General features: G+C 41.4%; 2 protein-coding genes across 3 annotated transcripts in view; one reads left to right on the plus strand and one right to left on the minus strand.

The window, feature by feature from the left end:
• Positions 1-15,807, plus strand: part of MED12L (mediator complex subunit 12L) — a 319,598-nt gene extending 303,791 nt beyond the window's left edge. Inside the window, exons 44-45 of one of the 2 annotated variants that reach the window (XM_036851029.1) lie at positions 8,992-9,073; positions 11,744-15,807. In XM_036851029.1, the coding sequence (XP_036706924.1) occupies positions 8,992-9,073; positions 11,744-11,796 (135 nt within the window). In that variant the 3' untranslated portion in view covers positions 11,797-15,807. Of the gene's footprint in view, positions 1-8,991; positions 10,299-11,743 lie in introns of those variants that run through there. The other variant, XM_036851030.1, reaches the window with a different exon arrangement.
• Positions 13,988-20,547, minus strand: part of IGSF10 (immunoglobulin superfamily member 10) — a 40,970-nt gene continuing 34,410 nt past the window's right edge. Inside the window, exon 6 of the mRNA XM_036851028.1 lies at positions 13,988-17,754. Coding sequence (XP_036706923.1) covers positions 15,831-17,754 — 1,924 coding nt within the window. The 3' untranslated portion in view covers positions 13,988-15,830. The remainder of the gene's footprint in view (positions 17,755-20,547) is intronic.

Genomic DNA, 20,547 nt, shown 5'->3' on the forward strand with positions numbered 1-20,547 from the left:
GTAGAAGTTGCCTTCAAACTTCTTCGTTACGATTGGAAGCAGAGGGTCAGCTTATACAGAACTGAGATGAGACGCTGACCCCATGCTCCACTAGAACTAAGCAGCATTTAGTATCTTTCTATTCTTCTAATAGTTTCATAAATACTTAATAACTTTTGGTGTGTAGCGAGTATATATCGCACGTTCAGTTTTGACTTCTAAGACAGTATTGACATATTTGAATGCAGTAGGTTGTATTTCCCTCACTGGCTTAAGACACTTCCATCCCAGAGACTGAGCGGGTCAGTCAGGTCAGGCTCATGATTGTTTCCCAGTGTATTCATAGGAAAGTAGTTCCAGAGAAACAAAGACCTTCATTCACAGTAATCTTAATGGATAGGAAAATGCACACTAGGCTTTTTACGGCATTTTTATTTCTTTTAAGCCGAAATTTTTAAATAGCTACCTTGAGAAGCATAGTGTCTTATTTTGATATTTAGAGCAATATATTATAATCTAGGCAGCAGCTATTTGTACAAAGGCAGGCATGTTGTACGTTGTATAAGTCTTAAGATGGGCTAATTTATCACTTAGAGTAATAGATTTCAGGTAATTTCAGAATTAGAAGTTATAGGGATGGTCAGTGATCTTGGATTTTTGTATTATCATAATTCTTTTTTTTGCATACTTTTATTACAGCATACTTATTTATATATCCTTTTAGTCCACATGTTTGTAATTTTGAACAACTGTGAAGTCAGTCCATTGTCTTGCTCTGCTATTACTTGTTTAACCACCCCACCTACTGTTAAACATTTAGATTGTTTCCAACTGCAAAAATAGTGCTGCTGGGGATATTTTGATATGTATTCTATTGCTTTTTTTTTTTTTCTGTCTTCTCACAATAAAAGAAAATAGAAGTATAAGAAAAAAGTTCTAATTGTATATCTTCAGAAGAGCAATACCACACAGCCTCAGCAATATTAACAAAAATATTATATTTCTTTTTTATCATTAGGTACTGTTCCTTTTCTTATTAGTTCTACTAAGATTTATTATAGATGTTATAAATATATTTATTATGAACATCTCCAGCAGATCCAGTTTTTGTTACTGGCCAGTGTTCTTCCTTCTCTGTTTGTTTCTCTGCTGGAGACTGGGGTGGTGTGCTGGCCGTTGAAGAGACGCCAGCTCTGATTCATTCACAGCTGCCCTTCACGCAGTCTCAAGGGAGAAGGGATGGTGCTCACACAGCCACCGCCTTCCTCATGACTTGCCCTCCTGCTATCTGGTGACATTCACAAGTTGACAAGTGCTTACTCAGTATGTACAGCGGAGGCTGGCCCTCTGCCCAAGGTCATGGAGCACAGCGGTGACATGCCAGGCTCGCTTCCTGCCACCAGATGGCTTAGAATCTTCGGAAGCTGTCACATGCAAAGTAGTAGAAGCATTAGCGAGGTTGTACTTGTTTGCCAGGGCTGCCGTAACGAGGTCCCACAAAGTGTGTGGCTTAAACAATCAGAAATGTATGGTCTCACAGTTCTGGAGGCTAGAAGTCCAAGATCTGGGTGTCGGCAGAGCTGGATTTTTCTGAGAGCCCTGAGCCACACCTCTGCCCTAGCTTCTGGTGGTTTACTGGCAATCTTTGGCACTCCTCAGCTCGTAGACACATCACCTGATCTTTCCCATCATCCCCTCCTGACATTCTCCCTGTACATGTGTTTGTGTCCAAGTTTCCCTTTTTTTATGAGCACACCAGTCATCAGGTCTAATCCTAGTGACCTCGCTTTAAGTTGACTACCTCTGTAAAGACTGTCTCCAGATAAAGTCACTTTCTGAGGTACTGACAGTTAGGACGCCAACATATCTTTTGCAGTGGGGGTAGGGGACATAATTTAACGCATAACAGAGGTCAAGAGGAATATGAGAAGTTTGGGAAGCTTTGGAGGAGGGGGTCGAATGCAGGGGACCTCGAAAGCCATTTGCAGTTGATTCACTGCTTTTTGACTAGTCCCTTGTCAGTCTGTTTCCTTGTTGACAGCAGCAGCTGGGCCTTGTGGGACCGAGATCATCAACACCCCTATAGGCAGGTTGGTCACTGCTATGAAAAGTGTACCTAAGTGACAAAACTAACTTAGAACAGAAGCTAGTGCTTTTTCAGAAGGGGTCATCAAAAACACAGAGAGAACTTTTCTGTGAAGAAAAAGAAAGTGTAAGAAAAACCCGTGCTTCCAAATTAAATCTGGAGTTGTCATTTGCTTACTTAAGTCACTTATCTTCTGTGAAGGAAGAGCATCTGGAAAGAGAATGGGTGCCCTTGCTGGAGAATTATATTTGGCATCTCTAACTTTGGTCTAAATTATGGTTCTTGACTTGAAAAATACTTTTAAAGCTCATGAGTTGTTGCGATTAAATTGACTCAACTATGTTAGCAGGTCACGATTTTTTCTTTAAAGCTGCTTCCAGCTTTTAAGAAAATGATGTTTACACCATCCTGCTCTGTCATAGCTTTTCATCGTAAACTTAGGGTGCCCTAGTTGGGTGACCTGGAAAACATGCTAACAGAAAGCTTTAGAAAGTTGGCTTTTTAAATTGACTGATCCTTGTGTCAGTATCATATTATATTGAACATATACTTTTAAAAATTTGCATAATAGCAGCAATAGTTACTTAAATAATTGCATTAACTTTTAGTCAAAGATGGGGTGGAATTGTCATATAATCTTCCTCAAGGAATTCATATGTTCCAGTCAGAGAAATTGAGAAATTTTTCAAGATGCCTCTGGAATTCAGAATTAGCCACAAAATCTTATTCTCCTTTTCAAATGGAAGAAATTCGGTCCGTAGAACTTTACTGAGCCAGGTTGCCTTCCTTTGCATGAATTTGGAATTTTTTTTTTCTTTTTTCAAGAGAAAAGAGAAGTAGTATTTATGGAAGGAAGTTGGGGAAGACATTCTTGGGAGATTTGTGGTAACAGGCCAGATACTTTTGATTTCCCCCCCGCCCCCACTAAATACTATGTGCAGATCAAAAAAGAAAAAAAAAGGCTCAGTTGAAGTTGCTAGTTAACTTGCAAATGAATGCATACTAAATACTCTGAAATCCACCAGCCGCTGGTCTCTCTGAGTGTGGCCTCCGGAGCACGTGTCCTTCTGTCCAGGCCCTCAGTGGAGGGGCCTGGGCAGTGCTACAGTCTATTGTGCTAAAGCCGATACGGATGAAGATTTGTGTTCTGTCCATCAGAGGAACGCGGATCTGTCTGTGCATCCTGTCAATCGGCAGTGCGGGTTTAAACTAAATGTTGCCTTGGTACTTTGTTCCTTTGCTTACTGTTAGTGCGGTCACAGGTGTCAGGACACAGCGGCAGGAGGCAAGGACTGTGTTTACTCACTTTGGTATCCCCGGAATCCAGAAAAGTACCTGGATTTGGATAACTCATTTGTTGGATGTCACGGCAATGAAGGAAAAAACCCCACCCGTTATCCATATGCAAAGGAAAACACAGTTCAGAGGGCGAGATGTCTACACAAGCTCTGAGGCAGCTAAAGGTCCATCACTAACTGAATCAGCCCTGCTGCTGCTGATGGTGATTAGTCAGTGTCTGCTTCTGCTGCTGAAAGGAAGAGCCCCCGTAAGTCAGCTATTCTGAGACAAAAAAGATTCAGTGACATTTATTTAAATAGAAATGATTCGTTAGTGATGCAGTTTTACCTTAGTAATGATTGAGTAGAAAAGTTAAGTGTTTCTTGAATAAATGTGTTGTCACAACAGGGACTGGTCAAAATACATCAAATACATTTTTAAATGACTTTTTCAGCTCAGCAGAGAATGGTTTGCTGGAGAGTGACTGTGCCGCCTTGGCTGGTGTGTGACTGGCGTTGCTGAGCTCTGCGTTGTGCGCTTGCAGCTGAAGCCCAGGACAGCTCCTGCCTCCGAGAAGCCCAAAACCCAGAACCCTAGAGAGAGAGAGAGGCAATTGTCCTGTTATACCATATTTCATAATGAAGGCATCTACACAGTGCTGAGGGTGCAGTGATGCACTCTTCAAATGCCTGAGGGAGTCACTGAGTGCTTGAGCTGATTTTGAAGGAGGAGTAAGAGTTGTAGGAGTGGGTAGGGTAGGGTTAAGGGGAAGGAAGGGTGTTTCAGGAGGAGGGATTAACATCTGCAAAAAGTACAGGGGTAAGAGAAACTGGGACCATCTCCTGTATGGAGAGAGTCCAGAAAAATCGTTCCCTCTTCATTTATCGCACTTAAGCAGGGAAGATTCAACATACACAGATTGTGGTTTTTCGGGCCTCTAGTAAACCTCAGTTGACCTATTTATTGACCTGTTTTGATAAATTAAAAGTTTCAACTGCAACAACAGGGATGATGATTCCAGAATCTAGCCAAGCATCAGACCAGCTGGGGGAACCATTTAAAAATACAGATTTCCAGCACATTGGCCCCAGAAATTCTAATTCAGGGGCAAATGTGCTGGAGCAGCCTAGGAGGAACCTAGGAGGATGACTCTTTGAATTTCCCCCGGTGGTTTTGTGATTCCTTAGCCACTCATTACATGTTAACAGAAATAAAATTGTTATGAAAAGTAGGCCTATTTATCAAAATAAAAACTTAGAAGAATGACATCGTTTTACATTTTTGAAGCTTTCTTTGACGTCTGAGTTAATAGAAGACATTCAGTTTGTTGTGATATCACACACTGTGTAGCAGCTGGAAAACTGCATTGTATACAACCGAGAGAATGAAAGTGAAAAAAGTAAATAATGTCTTAATATTACTGTGAAAAAGGTTTTGACCTTGCAGATACCCCAGTAGACTCTTGGGGTCCCCCAGGCATATTATGTCTTGCCATCCAGCAGACCACCCATCACTCCCCTCGCCACCCCCCATCACACACACACACAAGCTTCCCCGGGCACCTAGTTACTACCTTGACTCCTCAAAATGAGGAATCTGACAAGATCATTACAGTGTTTTGTTCTATAAATTACTCTGTTTGAAGCAGACTTTAAATGAACATAAAGAAGGCAGCTAAGTATCTGTTGAATAAACAAATGTTAAATATTTATGTACTGTGTACGTTTAATCAGCTGATAAATTAAGATTAGATGTCTTTGCAGCCAACCATTTAGAAAATCTGATTATTTTCAAATAAATTAATACTTGGAAGCTAAAAGTTCTAACTAAGGACAGCACTGGATCATGGTTATTGAGCTCTGAATCCAGAAAGCTATCTGAATTCCAGCCCCAATACTTAAAACAGGGATCATGGGCAAGTGACAGAAGCCCTCAGAGCCTCAGTTTCTTCATCTGAAAGTGAGAATAACAGCAGTAAAGGTTCACGATCCCTTATATTTATTTCCGAAATTCAGACACCTCTAAAAATGGAAATTTTCTTTGAAATTTCACTGAACAGGCAAACCTGACCTGAATTCCTTTGGTAGGAAAAGCTCACCTGAATGGACTTGAAGCTCTTTTCATTTATTTTACCTTATTGGACTATTTGTGTATTTTCCTGCAGAAATTAGTATGTTTTTTTTTTTTTAAACTTTATTTATTTATTTATTTATTTATTTATGGCTGTGTTGGGTCTTCGTTTCTGTGCGAGGGCTTTCTCTAGTTGCGGCAAGCGGGGGCCACTCTTCATCGCGGTGCGCGGGCCTCTCACTGTCGCGGCCTCTCTTGTTGCAGAGCACAGGCTCCAGACGCGTAGGCTCAGGAGTTGTGGCTCACGGGCCTAGTTGCTCCGTGGCATGTGGGATCTTCCCAGACCAGGGCTCGAACCCGCGTCCCCTGCATTGGCAGGCAGATTCTCAACCACTGCGCCACCAGGGAAGCCCAAAATTAGTATGTTTGATTATGGAGTACTTTGTAGACCTTGATTAGTCTGTGTATTATGAATGTTTCATAGTTAAGTCAGATAGGCACTGAATTCCAAAACATATCTGCCCCAAGGACTTCAGATGAGAGACTTAGGATAGGTCTTACCACATCAGGATTAAATGGGCTAATGTATACCTATAATGTCTAGAACATTGCCTAGTACCTAGCACCATATTAGGCTTTGTTAAATAAGTAGGGTGATATTTCCATACAGATTGCCAACAAACCCATGAAAGAATGCTCAACGTCACTAATCATTAGAGAAATGCAAATCAAAACTACAGTGAGGTATCACCTCACACCAGTCAGAATGGCCATCATCAAAAAATCTACAAACAATAAATGCTGGAGAGGGTGTGGAGAAAAGGGAACCCTCTTGCACTGTTGGTGGGAATGTAAACTGATACAGCCACTATGGAGAACAGTATGGAGGTTCCTTAAAAAACTAAAAATAGAACTACCATATGACCCAGCAATCCCACTCCTGGGCATATACCCTGAGAAAACCATAATTCAAAAAGAGACATGTACCACAATGTTTATTGCAGCTCTATTTACAATAGCCAGGACATGGAAGCAATCTAACTGTCCATCAACAGATGAATGGATAAAGAAGATGTGGCACATATGTACAATGGAATATTATTCAGCCATGAAAAGAAACGAAATCGAGTTATATGTAGTGAGGTGGATGGACCCAGAGTCTGTCATACAGAGTGAAGTAAGTCAGAAAGAGAAAAACAAATACCGTATGCTAACACATATATATGGAATCTTAAAAAAAAAAAAAAGAAAGAAAAAAAATGGTTCTGAAGAACCTAGGGGCGGGACAGGAATAAAGACTCAGATGTAGAGAATGGACTTGAGGACACAGGGAGGGGAAGGGTAAGCTGGGATGAAGTGAGAGAGTGGCATGGACATATATACACTACCAAATGTAAAATAGATAGCTAGTGGGAAGCAGCTTCATAGCACAGGGAGATCAGCTCGGTGCTTTGTGACCACCTAGAGGGGTGGGAGGGAGACGCAAGAGGGAGGAGATATGGGGATATATGTATATGTATAGCTGATTAACTTTGTTATAAAGCAGAGACTAACACACCATTGTAAAGCAATTATACTCCAATAAAGATGTTAAAAAAAAAATAGGGTGATATTTCCAAATAAGTGTGGAAACCCCTGAATAGAAGAGAAAGCACTTCTTATTTTACTAACATTTCCACATCAATGAAAGATGAGTTTTTGTTTTCTTTTTTCCTCTTGAGTTGGGAAATAGGGAAAAAAAAAAAAAAAGGAAAAGTGCTATTTTCCTGCTTTGTATCAGGGAAAATAGTAACTTTGGTGGAAGTGTACCTACCTTGTTATTTGGAAATTGAAGGCACTTTAGAATTAGTCATTCTGTTCATTTTTATTGAGCACCTACTATGTGCCTGGCAAGCTGGATACTAGGGCTACATAAGGGAATAAGCCCAAGTCTATCCTGCAGTCACCCATAGTCTAGTGGGAGAGAAATAGTTGAGCCAGTGGTCATGCCAAATACTCGGTTTTAAAAGAATTAACCCGGCAATGCCTTCTAATTTAAGATTGCCAAATAAAAGACAGGACTCCCAATTAGTTTGAGTTGCAGGTGAACAATGATTAACTCTTTAGTAGAATTATGTCCCAAATATTGCATGGGACATACTTATACTAAATGCAGTATTTGTCCTATGCAATATTTGGAATGTACTTAGAACCAAAAAATTATTTATCGTTTATCTGAAATTCACATTTAAGGACATTCTGTATTTTCATTTGCTAAATCTGGCAACCCTACCTACGGTCCTGGGCTATTTTCAGCCATATTGGCAAGCTCTGAGTAGGAAATAGATATTGCACTCATATTGGGTAACTGAGTTTGTAAAAGAAGACTAATTATAGAGGTATGGGCAGGGTTAAAGGACACTAAGGATGATGAAACAGCCGGGGCTGGAAGCAGTTACTACCCCCAGATCCCAGAGGGGCAAGAAGGAAAGAAACAGAGAGGGCCGCTGACAGGCGCCATGGCCATCCCAGGGTGAGATGCGTTCCACCAGCACAGACCCAGTAGGAAGGAAATTGGCAAAAAAAAAAAAAAAAAAAAAAAAAACACCCAAAACTTTATTCTCCTCTCTCCCGACTTCACTCTGCTCCTGTCCTGCCATCTTGGGAGTGCCCCTGCCCTCACTAGAGGCTGGGAGGCCAGGGGGCTGGCACTCCATACCCAGGTGGGTAGGGGATGGGCCTATGGAGGTAAGTTAATTCATTCTGATGTGTATCTGATTAAGATATCCTTGCATCAGAACACATCCTTTGCTATGACAGTAATAAGCCAAGGGGAAAGAAGGTGGGGAGGGACAGAAAGGAAAAAAGAAAAGGAAGAATAGAGTGACAGTCTGAAATTTGAAGGTCAAGGAAAAAAGTGAATCAGCACTATGAATGATTTTAATCAAAGGTAATTTTGTTTCCGCCAAATAGGTTCTTTTTCCCCTCTTTGGAATAACGATCTCGATTTCTTGTATCAACTTAATGGCTAGAACCAGGGCCCTCGGGCCCTCATATTATGCCGGCACGTGTACGACCCTGGAAGCCAGCACCTCCTTAACGTGTGGTCCTCGGTGCCTCACCGGGCTCGCCCCCGCCCGACCTTCATCCTCCGTCAGGCAGGAGGGCACAGTCCCAGATGAGTCCAGGCCCCTGCCCTCCTCACCACGCTCTTGCCTCCATTCGCCCAAGGCCAGGCCTGTGGTGCTTGACCCAATCCTCCCACCAGACAGCTTTCAGTTTGCTGATGCAAATGGTTTGTAACATGGTGATGCCAACTAGCCAACTGGTGAAGGCTGAGGTAACAAGGGTATGTGAACCACTGGGCATGGCTGGGCTCCTTCCTCAGGGCTCTCCCAGCAAAGGCTAGGTCACCACCCGGAGACGGGTTTTGGAATGGATGGGGCACTTTCAGGTAATGCCCAGGTGTCCACCAGGCTTGGCTGAAGGTCCGTGTCCGCGCACTGGGCGTGGTCCTGCGCAGGGCTTCAAAGCGTGCTGCAGACCTTCTGCTCTCGTCTGTGCTGAGCGCTGATTTCCCTCCTTTCTCTGGGTTACAGTTTCCCAGGCAAGGCTTGCAGCAGACGCAGCAACAGCAGCAGACGGCCGCTCTGGTGCGGCAGCTCCAGAAGCAGCTTTCCAGTAAGTACCCTCCGTCCGGAACAGATGGCTCCCGGGACGTGAAAAACAAGCCAGTGAGCAAAACACAGGTGGCAGTTCCTCAAAAACGGCCAGCACACTGTCTTCCTTGGTGCCGTTTTCGTGTGCGTTTTAGTCCGGGCCCTTCTCATTTTGTTCGTGTTGGTTTGAATGCTTCTTTTCCGGAAAAGCCCCAGGCTTTTCCTTGAGTTCAGCGAGGATGTTTTCCTGTTGCTTCTCTTTGAATCTGGGAGTGTTTCTTTCCAGCTGGGGTCCCTGTGGAACGCCAGGTGCTTTTCTTATAAAGCTAGATGTCCCAGAGAGCAACTCTGGGCTGATACCCTCCAGTGTACGATGGAGGAGGTGCCCGCCCCGCCCCCAAGACCCAGATACGGAGAGGCCAGCACCAGACCTATCCCCTGGTCACTAGGGCCATGACCGCTCTTACCACGGCACCCCCCTGCCCTTCCTGATAGCGACTAAGAGAAATCAAGACCCATAACGCGGCAGGCGGCGTCGCAGGACAGCGTTTCTCCCCGGTTCATCTTGCTGCTGTGCCGGCGTGCTACCTTTCTAGGGCGCATGCCGACAACCATTCCATCAGACCTCATCCCGGTGCCAGCAGCCGGCTCCCGTGAATCCAGTCGCCCTGTGCTGGAGTCACGGCATGGGCAACTCTTCTAGAAATGGGAGCGAGGCCCCTGTGATACAAAGAACATTGGCCTGGAAGTCAGGAGACCTAAATTCTGCTGCCGGCTCTAGCACCATTATCTGGATCATGCAGTTTTTCATCCATACAGCGAGCAGGGAGACTAGCGATTTCTCGATTCTGTGCTTCTGAGGCACAGAGCGACGAGCAGCGAGTTCTGAAGGCAGTGAGTGGTGTGGCTCTGGTGGGATATTGTAGGGAAGAGGGCCAGTTGATGACTGAGAGGGGCAGCTTGGCTCTAGTCTTAATGTCCTGGCTGGCTGCTGCCCGTGTGCTTTCCTGGGCAGAGGGGGCACCTCTCCTAGACCCTGTGTCTCTCCGAGGGCATAACCAAGGTCTGTTGTTGTTGTTTTCCTTTAAAACTATTTCCCTCAGTTAAATCATGTCAGTCTTTTCCAACAACTGTTCCATCGGTGTGGTCTGTTAAACACACGTGTGGTTAAAATTTCACTGTGTTTCATCAGCTCCAGAGTTCACTTTTTTTTTTTAAATTTATTTATTTATTTATTTTTGGCTGCACTGGGTCTTCACTGCTGCACGCGGGCTTTCTCTAGCTGCGGCGAGCGGGGGCTACTCTTCGTCGTGGTGCACGGGCTCTAGTCGCGCAGGCTCAGTAGTTGTGATGCACGGGCTTAGTTGCTCCGCGGCATGTGGGATCTTCCCGGACCGGGGCTCGAACCCGTGTCCCCTGCATTGGCAGGTGGATTCTTAACCACTGTGCCACCAGGGAAGCCCCCAGAGTTCACATTTTTGCACGGCTAAAGAGAGAATATAATTTTAAGGTGGAGACAACATGTTATATTTTAATTTTTTTTTCTAGTGATTGGAGGTATGTACCTACGATTTTTATGGAGTAGCACCTATCTGGGGAGCATACTCTTGGTTCCTATTTCCAAGGGCTCACAGAATGCAGTTTTTGTTTTTGTTTTTTTTTGGGGGGGAGGGTTTTGCTGTCATTTCTGGAGCACTTTCTTGGACCCATGACTTTACATGTATTAATTCACTTGATTCCTAAACCACCTTGTGTGACGAGGTATTATTGCTATTCCCGTATTACAGATGAGGAAGCAACTAAAGAACAGGGACATTTTCTCGTTTGCCCAAGGTCACTCGGCCAGCAGCTGGGACTAAAACTCAGACTGTCTCCTTCCAGAGCCCACCTCTTAACCACAACATGTATTCTGATGCCTGACATGAGCAGTGATGCCAGCCTCCTTTGTTGAATAAGGGCAACTAAGCTGAGCTGCCCATTGCACAGCTCCAGCCGGCTGCATTTATGCCATAATCCGTGTGAATGGGGCCTTTGGATTTGAATAGTCCCACCAGAGTTGTGCAAGCAGTAGCTATTTCTAAGCCTGTGTCATTTTTTTGAACCTACTCACTGTTCTTTATTTGTCCAGGTGTGCATATAGACACATGTGCACATAGACACATGTGCACAGGCACACACTCGCGTCACACACACAGCCTGTCTCTCCCATGCATACACTCTTGCACGGTTCTCTCTGATGTATCCATGGCCATTTACAGAAAATTGCCCCTTTCAAGCTACTTCTCCCTCACCTATTATAACGTCAGTGTTAAAGTAGAATCTCTGATGTGCTTTTATAAAGTTTCCAGAACTTTTCATGTTCTATGATACTTACAGTCCTTTTTTATGTTAGTATTGAGATGTTTCTTAGCTCAGGGATACAGGCTTTTGGCGGGCCAATGACCCTCATCCCAAGGCCTCTTGCCGGCCGTTGTGGGACTCTGACGTAGAGGTGGCCCCTCTGCGGAATGAATTCAGCAGTGGTATTAAGACCTGGGCCACACAGGTGTCTGGGCTAGTGTTATACTGCCTGACCAGTCAGTCTGCTTTCAGTACCAGCCTCAGGAATAGAGGAACAGTGACAAGAGCGTACCATCGATCTGTGGCATCATTTTGCATCTGCAATTTTACTGGAGTTTCTTTTTCTCATTAGGTAACCAGCCACAGCAAGGAGTGACTCCCTACGGGCACCCTTCACACTTCTGAGTCTGCAAGAGAACAAAGACATGAAGTTTTTCGTTTGCACTGAAAAATAGAAAATCACATTTAATGCATTAGTCATCTTTAGAAATGTCCCTTTGTTCTGTCATTTCTTTGGCGTTTTCCTATATTTTACGCTATATTTCATACAAAGGTGTTTAAACAAAAAGTAAAGGAAAAGGTGTGGTTTGGTTTTGTTTCATTCAATTTGAAAGTAGGTTTAAAAATGTGGATCATGTGGGCCTAACTCCAGGAAGAGTTTGGTAGCAGACCTTTTGAAATTGGTGCTTTTATTGAATCTCGTAGTTATAGAAAGAATGGATTATGGTGGATTTAAAATTTTTATGTATTCATTAATGATGAAGTTTGGTTTTTTGTTTTTTGGGGGTTTTTTTTGTTTTGTTTTATGGGGTTTTTTTGCAAACTGTGCCGGACCAAACTACTGATTTGAAAGGCATGTCAGATCTTGACAAGAGAGCAACCCATTTATTCTGCATTCACCTTTGGTGGCGAGATGGACATTTATTTGCATCGCTCTAATTTGAAATGTTTGTAATTTCTTAAGCACTTTATGAACTTTGTTCTTATTTATGTAGGATTTTTCTTTGCTTCTGTTGTGGTCAAAAGGTGCTGAAACAGATTGTTGCTTAGTACTTAAACTTCTTAGACCAAGAACTTAACCCAAGGCTTCTGTGAGAGCCACCCTAAGGTACGTGGAAGCCTGTTAGAAGTAGCTGTACTACTAAATTTGTTTTCAGTGGCGAGATCATTGACCAGAGTCTTTGTGAAGGTACAACATGTAAATTCTAAAGGCCGGAATGAACCACAGTGGAATTGTTCCAATTATTTGCCAGATTTGGCAAAAATGACTCTGTCCAGTTTTGGTTCTCCTGAACCTTATGCCAACTTGAGAAAAAAATCTCGCAGCTGGCCTGAGATTCCACAGTGCTCAAACTTGACATGGTTTCCAGAGAATCTGGCCCCCAAGTCCAGGGGGGCTCTGGTTTTCATAAGAGATGTATTTGCTGTTTATTTTGTATGGTAAGTATTTGCTATTTTGAATTTAAATATTAATGTTGGTGTCTGTCTTGGTTGTGTATTGCATATACTGTATTTATAAATTGGTGCAAAAAGCACAAGTAAAGTAAATTATACATCAAATTTATTATAAAGAAATAGTAACTATTTTAACTTTGTTCAAGTATGTGGTAATTTGCTCCTATTAGAGTAAAAAATACAGTAAATTATTATCAGTTTGTGTAACTTAAGAGTATTCCATATAATATTTTTTTAGATTTAGATGCATAAAATTTTGAATGTGAAAATTGCAGGGCATTTTAAAACATGTGGGGGATATTTTCCCATGTTCTGTGTTAATTCATTTTCTTTTGCCATATGAATTTACCTGTAACGTAGTCGCGCATACTGTGAATAGATTTGTCTATAATGAGCAAACCACGTAGAACTACTTTTTTTAAATGTAGCTGGTACAACTTTAGTAGATCATTTCCTTTGCAAATCATTATATAAATAATTTATATCTTCCCAGGTGAGTTACTCATTGCAAAGTTTGACTCATGCAAATGACCTCAAATACATGTCCGCTTACTTTGCTGTGGCAGCATCCATGTGAACTGCTTTGTACACTGTGAAACGATTTCGCTCCAGCCCGCTCATTTCATGTTTACTCTGGGCTGGAAAAGACTTTGCCAAAACATTAAAGACCATTCTTTTCACTAAATTAACATGTTCTATCTGCTTTCAGAAGATGAATCTTGACATTTCAGCTGGTTTTGTATATCAGGGTTTTTTTTGTTTTTTGTTTTTTTCCCTCTTGAGAGTCATACTTAGAGTTCATGAAGTTCTTTTTTCTTCAAAGTAATCTGTCATATAATGACTGCCTTGGCAAAACAACTGAAATGTGAATGTCGTGCCTAGTGAGTACCGGTCATGTTCTGTCCTGATTGTTGTTTTACTTCTTCTCAAGAATTACTGGTGTTTAAAATGCCACTTTTCAGTTTGAACCATATATATTTGTAGCTCAATATTGCAAACAGAAGTAAGACTGTTTCAAGAATGAGTGTTATAATTGCATAGCATTTGTATGCACTTTATATTTTGCAGAAGTTAGTGAAATTAATTTATTAATCATTTTGCACTTGAAAGCTGTGGGGCATAGCTTTTTGTTGTTGTCTCCTTTTTTTTTTTTAGGTGGGAAAGCTAAGATATGGTAAGGCCCTATAATTCGACGATTCTACAGAGAGTTGAGGAAAAACCTAGAACTGGTTTTCCCCTGTGTCCTATACAGAGAGAAACTGGAATTTTCAATTCTATTCTTATCATATTTCCTCCCACTTAATCCTCTCTCCTGAGAGTTTTCTTTTTCTTTTTTAGAATATGCATTGATTTGTCTTGAAATGATCACAAAGGAAAGCCCTGTCCTTCGGCAGAACCTGGTAATTTGCTTGGTGAGACAAAGAGGAAATTATCTTAGGATAAGATGGAGACCCCAGTTTCCCTTAAAGACTTTGAAATAGAATGGAGTTGGACATAAGAAGCCCTTAGATACACCTGTTTACACAGTAGGCTTCTTCCTAATAGGGTTACATTTGTCCTCTTTTTTTTAATTCCTCTTGGTCCAGAAGTAGAATGAGATCACTGTTAGAACGAGTATCCCTTGACTGCTTGTGGCCACAGGATACCAACGTCAAAGAACGTAGGAATCAGGTCACCTCTTTAGGTGGGGCAAGCTGAAAGTTGGTGTGATGAAAACACGATGAAGTGAGTCCCCCCCATCATCTGTCTGTCTCAACTGATTGACAGGGGCAAATGTAGTTCTCGGTTTTGTGTGCTGAGATATCTGAGCAAGACCTATGGCATTTTCTTCTTTTTCATTTATTAAGTAAGTCAAGTCTCCTATAAGTCTTCTTAAATAATAGGCAAATAATTGAATAGATGCTGGAGAAATTACACTGGAAAATCCTAGCCTCTAGAGTTAGAAAAGCTGAATCATATTGTCCCTTAAATTAATTCAGGTTGAATTAAGCATGTAATATAAATAAATTCAGTGAATTACAAAAAGCAACATTTTGTATAGGGTTGATCAAATTTTAACTACAGTGAAACTCCATTATATGTATTTGGTCTAGATTTTCCCGAACATTTCCCTGTCACAAAGGATTATCACCTTATAGAATAAATGCTCATAGAGCAATGATTGATTCCTCCTAAGAAAGTGTTCCTAATAAACAAATAGTTCCAGACCAGGGGTGCCTGAGCTAGATTTTGAAGTTATAAAGAAGTTTCAGTGTATTTTAAAAACTTTTTAATGGCTTTATTTGGGATAGATGTAATCAACCCCCTTTTCACGTTTTATGATGTGCAGGTGTTAAGTTGCTTTTTTACAAGTGGAAATTCAGCCTGCATTTATTTTTAAATGCAGTTATTAAAACCTTTTTTTGTATTCCCCATCAATGAAAATTTTCAGTGTGCACAAAATGGTGAATCATAAAACAGTTCAGCGCTTATTTTCTGTGGGTTTTAGTAAAATATTTATAAACTGACCACAGTATTTATACATCAGGATGGCAAATTTACATCGACCGCAAATTTAATCTTTTCCGTTGTGTCTGTCCTCAGCGCCATGCTTGTAACATTGATTAATAGAAGGTGGACACTAGGCAAATGGTAATGAAAGAAAAAAAAAAAAAGTCCATTCTTTAATGAAGAATTCAGGTACATTAGCCACTTGTTATTTTATGGTCGATCGTTTTCTCTTAATGTTCATTGTTATTTGTTGGCAAAATAAAAGTGCCTTAAGTTAAAAGTTTGTTTTGAGATGATCCATTATAAAAAAAATCAGTATCAGTTCATAATGCATTTATTTACAAGTCCTTTTTTTTTTTTCATGTCTATTATAAATTTAATATTGTAAGTGTATTCAAATTCATTTACATGCCTATGGCTGCCTTTGATTAAACTTCTTCCAAAAAGTAAATTCTGTCCAGATGTTGACTTTGTTCAGGTAGTTTTATTTTCTGTCAGATTACCTGGATGTAAGTTGTTGCGTAATCACTTCCAAGTGGATTCTTTGCTGTGCATCTGTATATCCCAGAATCTGAGGTTTGAGGATTCTGAATGACTAGGGTACCTTGTGGGTGAAAATGTTGAATTCCACGTTGAATTCCATGTGTCCTCCCTTTGTGTGCCCCTGAGAACAGGGCGTGGTCAGGCATCTCCCATGTGATTTCTGGCTTGGGGACTCCCAGGGCCACACAGTGGAGCTGAACGGCCACGCCTGTCCTTGTGAGGACGCTCCTGGGTAGGCGATTTGTAATTCGGGGAGGGTAGGCCACAACCATTACTGGAATAGTAATCAGTGCGTGGCCAATACTGTTTTGAGCCTTACAAACGTAGCTTCCTCTGTCATAAGCTGTTGCCTCTTTGATGACTAAGGTGCCGTTTTCATGCAGTATGTATTTTCCACTGGTCTGAGGCCTGTCTATTACATAACCACTTGGCACAGTCCATTTGATACGTGGCTTAGGGCTTCCATCAGAGACACAGCGCAACGACAGAGTGTCTCCACTGATACTGTAAACTGTTCCTCGTGCATAAGTGACAATCACTGGCTTTTGGCCAATTTCTAATACAATTAATTTCTCAATATAGCCAACTTTATTTCTTGCTGCGCACCGATATTTTCCTGCGTCGTCCCGAGTCGTTTTAGAAATGATAAAAGAGCCGTTACTTGCTATTAGATACTGAGAATTCTTTGGTCCACTGGGAAACAACTGCGTGCCATTTGGTAAAATCCAGATTATTTCAGGTGGTGGGTTTCCATCAACAGAGCAATTCAATGCTGTGGACTTTCCAAGCTGGGCAACGATTTTTTCATTAAGTGGATTTCTGAACGTCGGTCTTCTCAGCATTTCCAGTACTTCTAACTGTACCACCAGCACACTCTCTCCTCCTTCATTCCGGGCCACACAGGTAAAATTGGCTGCATCTGAAAGCCTCACGTTCCTGATTTCCAAGGTTCCATTTTTATGCACTGTGATTCTGCTTCCGTAGTATGGAACTGTGAGGAAAATATTGTCTGGCATGATCCACATGATTTGAGGAGATGGCGTCCCTTTGGCTCTGCAGTCAAAGTGTTTTTTGGAATGCCTCACTGCCGTGGCTTTAATGATGGTTTTATCTGTATACAGACCATTGATTAATGGAGGTTTGGAGACAACGTCCAGTTTGTACATTTTGGTGTCATCCCCACTGGGATTTCGTGCCACACATACGTACTCTCCAGAATCGAGCAGTTTCACTCTGTTGACGGACAAAGACCCATTGGCATGAAATGTGTACCTGTCCTTAGAGAATGAAATCATGTCATTGGAAGGCAGCAACCAAAATATTTTTGGCTTGGGTTCCCCAGTGACCTCACAGTCAAGGACGGCTGTGTCTCCAGCCTTGACTCTCGTGTTGGTCTTGTAACCCTGCCGGATCCGTGGGGCGGCTGTTATGACTGTTAGGTGGACTTTCATTTCATCCTTCCCTAGAGTGTTCTGGGCATGGCACGTGTAATCTCCTTCCTCTGCCATCCCAACTCTGTTGAAGTATAAGGTTCCGTTGTCGAAGAGGGTGACCCTCCTGGCGCTGGGGCCACTGTCGTCGGCCTGCATGGCGTTATTTATCATCGTCCCATCAGGCAGACTCCAGGATATCTCGGGCACTGGTGAGCCGGAAGCCATGCAATCGACTTGGAAGTCTTTCCCGTGAAACACTTGCTTTTTAAAATGTTGCTTGTGGTCAATTTTGGCAGGTTTCTGTCTTAGGCTGACGTGCATCAGGGTCAGATCGTCCCCAATCTTGTTTCTCGCCACACACAAGTAGTCCCCACCGTCTTTTTCTGTTACTGATCCAACAAACAGGGATCCATTTGGGTAGACATGGATGCGGCTGCCCATTCTGAGGAAAGAAGAGACTGACTGATTGAGTATGCAGGTATTAGTAAGGGGTGGGAGATTTATTTACACAGGATTAGCTTTATGGACATTTTCTTAAACTGTTGGAATGGAATTAAAATCAGTACTGGCTTCTTTACTGTCTTTTAAGCTATTCTGAAAGATGAAATTAGCTGAACAGATATGATTTAGTGCAGACAAACAGTATGTCTTAGATGGACTTCAAATGAATCTCCTTTGCATTTCAATTAAAAAGAATTTTAATGGTGACGAGAATATTAGAAATACCAGTTTCCTAGACCCATGACTGTCTTGACCACTTTACACATCCAATGATCATTTTGTGGTATACGTCAGTAAAGAACAACTTTCATACAAATTTACTTGCTCAGAAAAGATACCAGGTTTTCCTTTTTAAAGAGATATTAGTAATCAGTTATTTGGTTAGAAAATGAGTTTTCTTTTTTTTATAAAGAGAGAAAATGCCAAGGTAAGACACATTAGAAGCTTACTAAAGCATCTGTCTTTGCAGGCAGCTGTACCGTGACTCTGGTCTCTGTATTATATTGAACTTCATGAAGACCATTTTTCTCTCTGAAGCCACTACACAGCCTGCTATTACCACATTGAACCATCAGGTGGCAGATCTTTCCTGGTAAAACTAAATCTAGTTTTTCAAAAAGACCAGTGGAAACTGAGTAACTGCTAAAAACGCAATCAAAAACACCCATAGGTGGAAATCTCCGTACATTTTTCTCCCAGTTTTTTGGCAACATGAGCTAAGCAGGTGGGTGAAACGAGAGAGAAAAGTGTGGATGACCTTTCATAGCATAACTGCTAAGCAAGTCAAACAGCCTCAAGTCATTTTTTACCTTCAAGAAAACATACTGTAAGTAGGAAGAGTATTTGTTGTAGGACAACTTACAAGTGCTGATATTCTTTTTTTTTTTTTTTTCCTCAAGCCTGGAAAGAACTTGTCTTGCATATAAACCAAAGGAAGGTCATCATAATGGATGCACTTAATAAAAGGAATGGAAACTACAAGGGTCTTTGCATTTATTTTTTAATCTTTAGGTAGTTCCCCACTATACAGCCAAAAAAAAAAAAATGATACTTAGATGTAGTAACTTGCCCTTTTCACCATGCTACACTGCCACCTGCTATCATCATTCTTTCCTAATGCTTTCTAAGAGCTCTGTTTCTCAAACTCGGGTGCACATTAAAATCATCTGTATAAAATAGTGCTGTTGCCTGGGTCCCACCTCCAGAATTTCTGACTTAATTGGTGTGGAGTGTGACCTTGGCCTCAGGACTCAGTTTTCCAAATGACTCTCATGTGCAGCAAAGTCTGAGAACCACTGCTCTAAATCTTGGTATTTAATGCAGTTTCCTCATCACCTGCATCAGAATTACATGGGGTCTAATTTCAGATGCATATTTCCTGGTTTCACTGTTCAGAGATTCTGATCCAATAGATCTAGCCAGGGATCTGGGAACCCACTGTTTGACAAACTTCCCAGGTGACTCTATGAACATTAATGTTTGCCAAACAGTCTCAAATTTGAATGTGCACTATAATCACCTGGACAGCTTTTAAGAACACAGATTGGGTGTCAAAACACAGAATCGGATTCAAGTTCTCAGGCGATGTTAATGCTCTTGGTAGGGGGACAACCCTTTGAAAACCAATGACTCAAAATGACCTTTCCTCACCCCAAAATCTGATGCATCTGGAAGTTGTAATATATAAAAAGAGAACTGTAACTGTTTCCTTTCATAAACTGATATTTTTAAGGGAAAATTTACTTTTGAAAGTGGAAGTTTTCCCTGAGTAAAAGAAAGGGAATTCTTTATGAAAATTAATGCACAGCCAAGCATCTGCTGTCTTTTAGAGCAGTGTTTCTTGGACCTTATTGTGCATGTGATTCACCTGGGGATCTTTTTAAAATGCAGATTCTGATTCTGCCCATCTGGGATGGGGCCTGAGTTTCTGTTCTTGTAACAAGCCCCCAGGTCATGAGAAGCAAGGTTCCAAAGAAGAGGAAACACAATTCTGTCCTGAAACATAGGTCACGTAAGTCACATTTAAAGTCATGGAGGTAGACCAGTAGTGCTCTAAAAGTCTGAGATGGTTAAAAAAAAATTCAGAAAAGGCAACTGTTCAGTTGACAGCTAGGCTTTAAAAAAGTAAAAAGTTTTGCTTATTTTGTTGATGGTGGAATAGACTTGGATGAGCATAGCTATGATGAAAATTTTCGTTTTTAGAATCTAAAATAAATTCAGACTTACAGAGCCAAGAAGTGGCAACAGGAAGGACTTTTTTTTTTTTTTTAACAGCAGAAGTGCCCTTTTAATTTCTCTTGACATCTAAAGCATCTAAGTAAAGAGTATTCTTGCCTTTCTGAGTGGGTTAGTTGCAGAATAATCACTGAAGTGTTCAGTTAGCAAACAAGTTGTAGTTCATTAGAAAAGAATGACAGTACCTCTAGTGGACCTGTGATAGCATCTGTGATCTTACACACTCTGTTGCCTCTTCCAAAATATGAACAATCTTTCTGTGTTCCATAAGTGCTTTCCCAAAACAAAATATAAACAGCCTACCTAATATCTTTGCTATTAAACTCTGAAAGATTTGTTGGACTACCTAGGTCGAGATTTATTGGTCGAGATTTATTCTGAGATGCTAATGTATTTTAAACATTCCTTTGGATTAACTTTTTAAGACATTCCCTTACATTTTTTCACACCTCTTCCATTCTTAAAAATTGACCCTAATGCCCAGTAAACATTTTAGACA

The sequence above is a fragment of the Balaenoptera musculus genome, chromosome 4 (genome assembly GCF_009873245.2).
Source record: "Balaenoptera musculus isolate JJ_BM4_2016_0621 chromosome 4, mBalMus1.pri.v3, whole genome shotgun sequence".
NCBI lineage: Eukaryota > Metazoa > Chordata > Mammalia > Artiodactyla > Balaenopteridae > Balaenoptera > Balaenoptera musculus.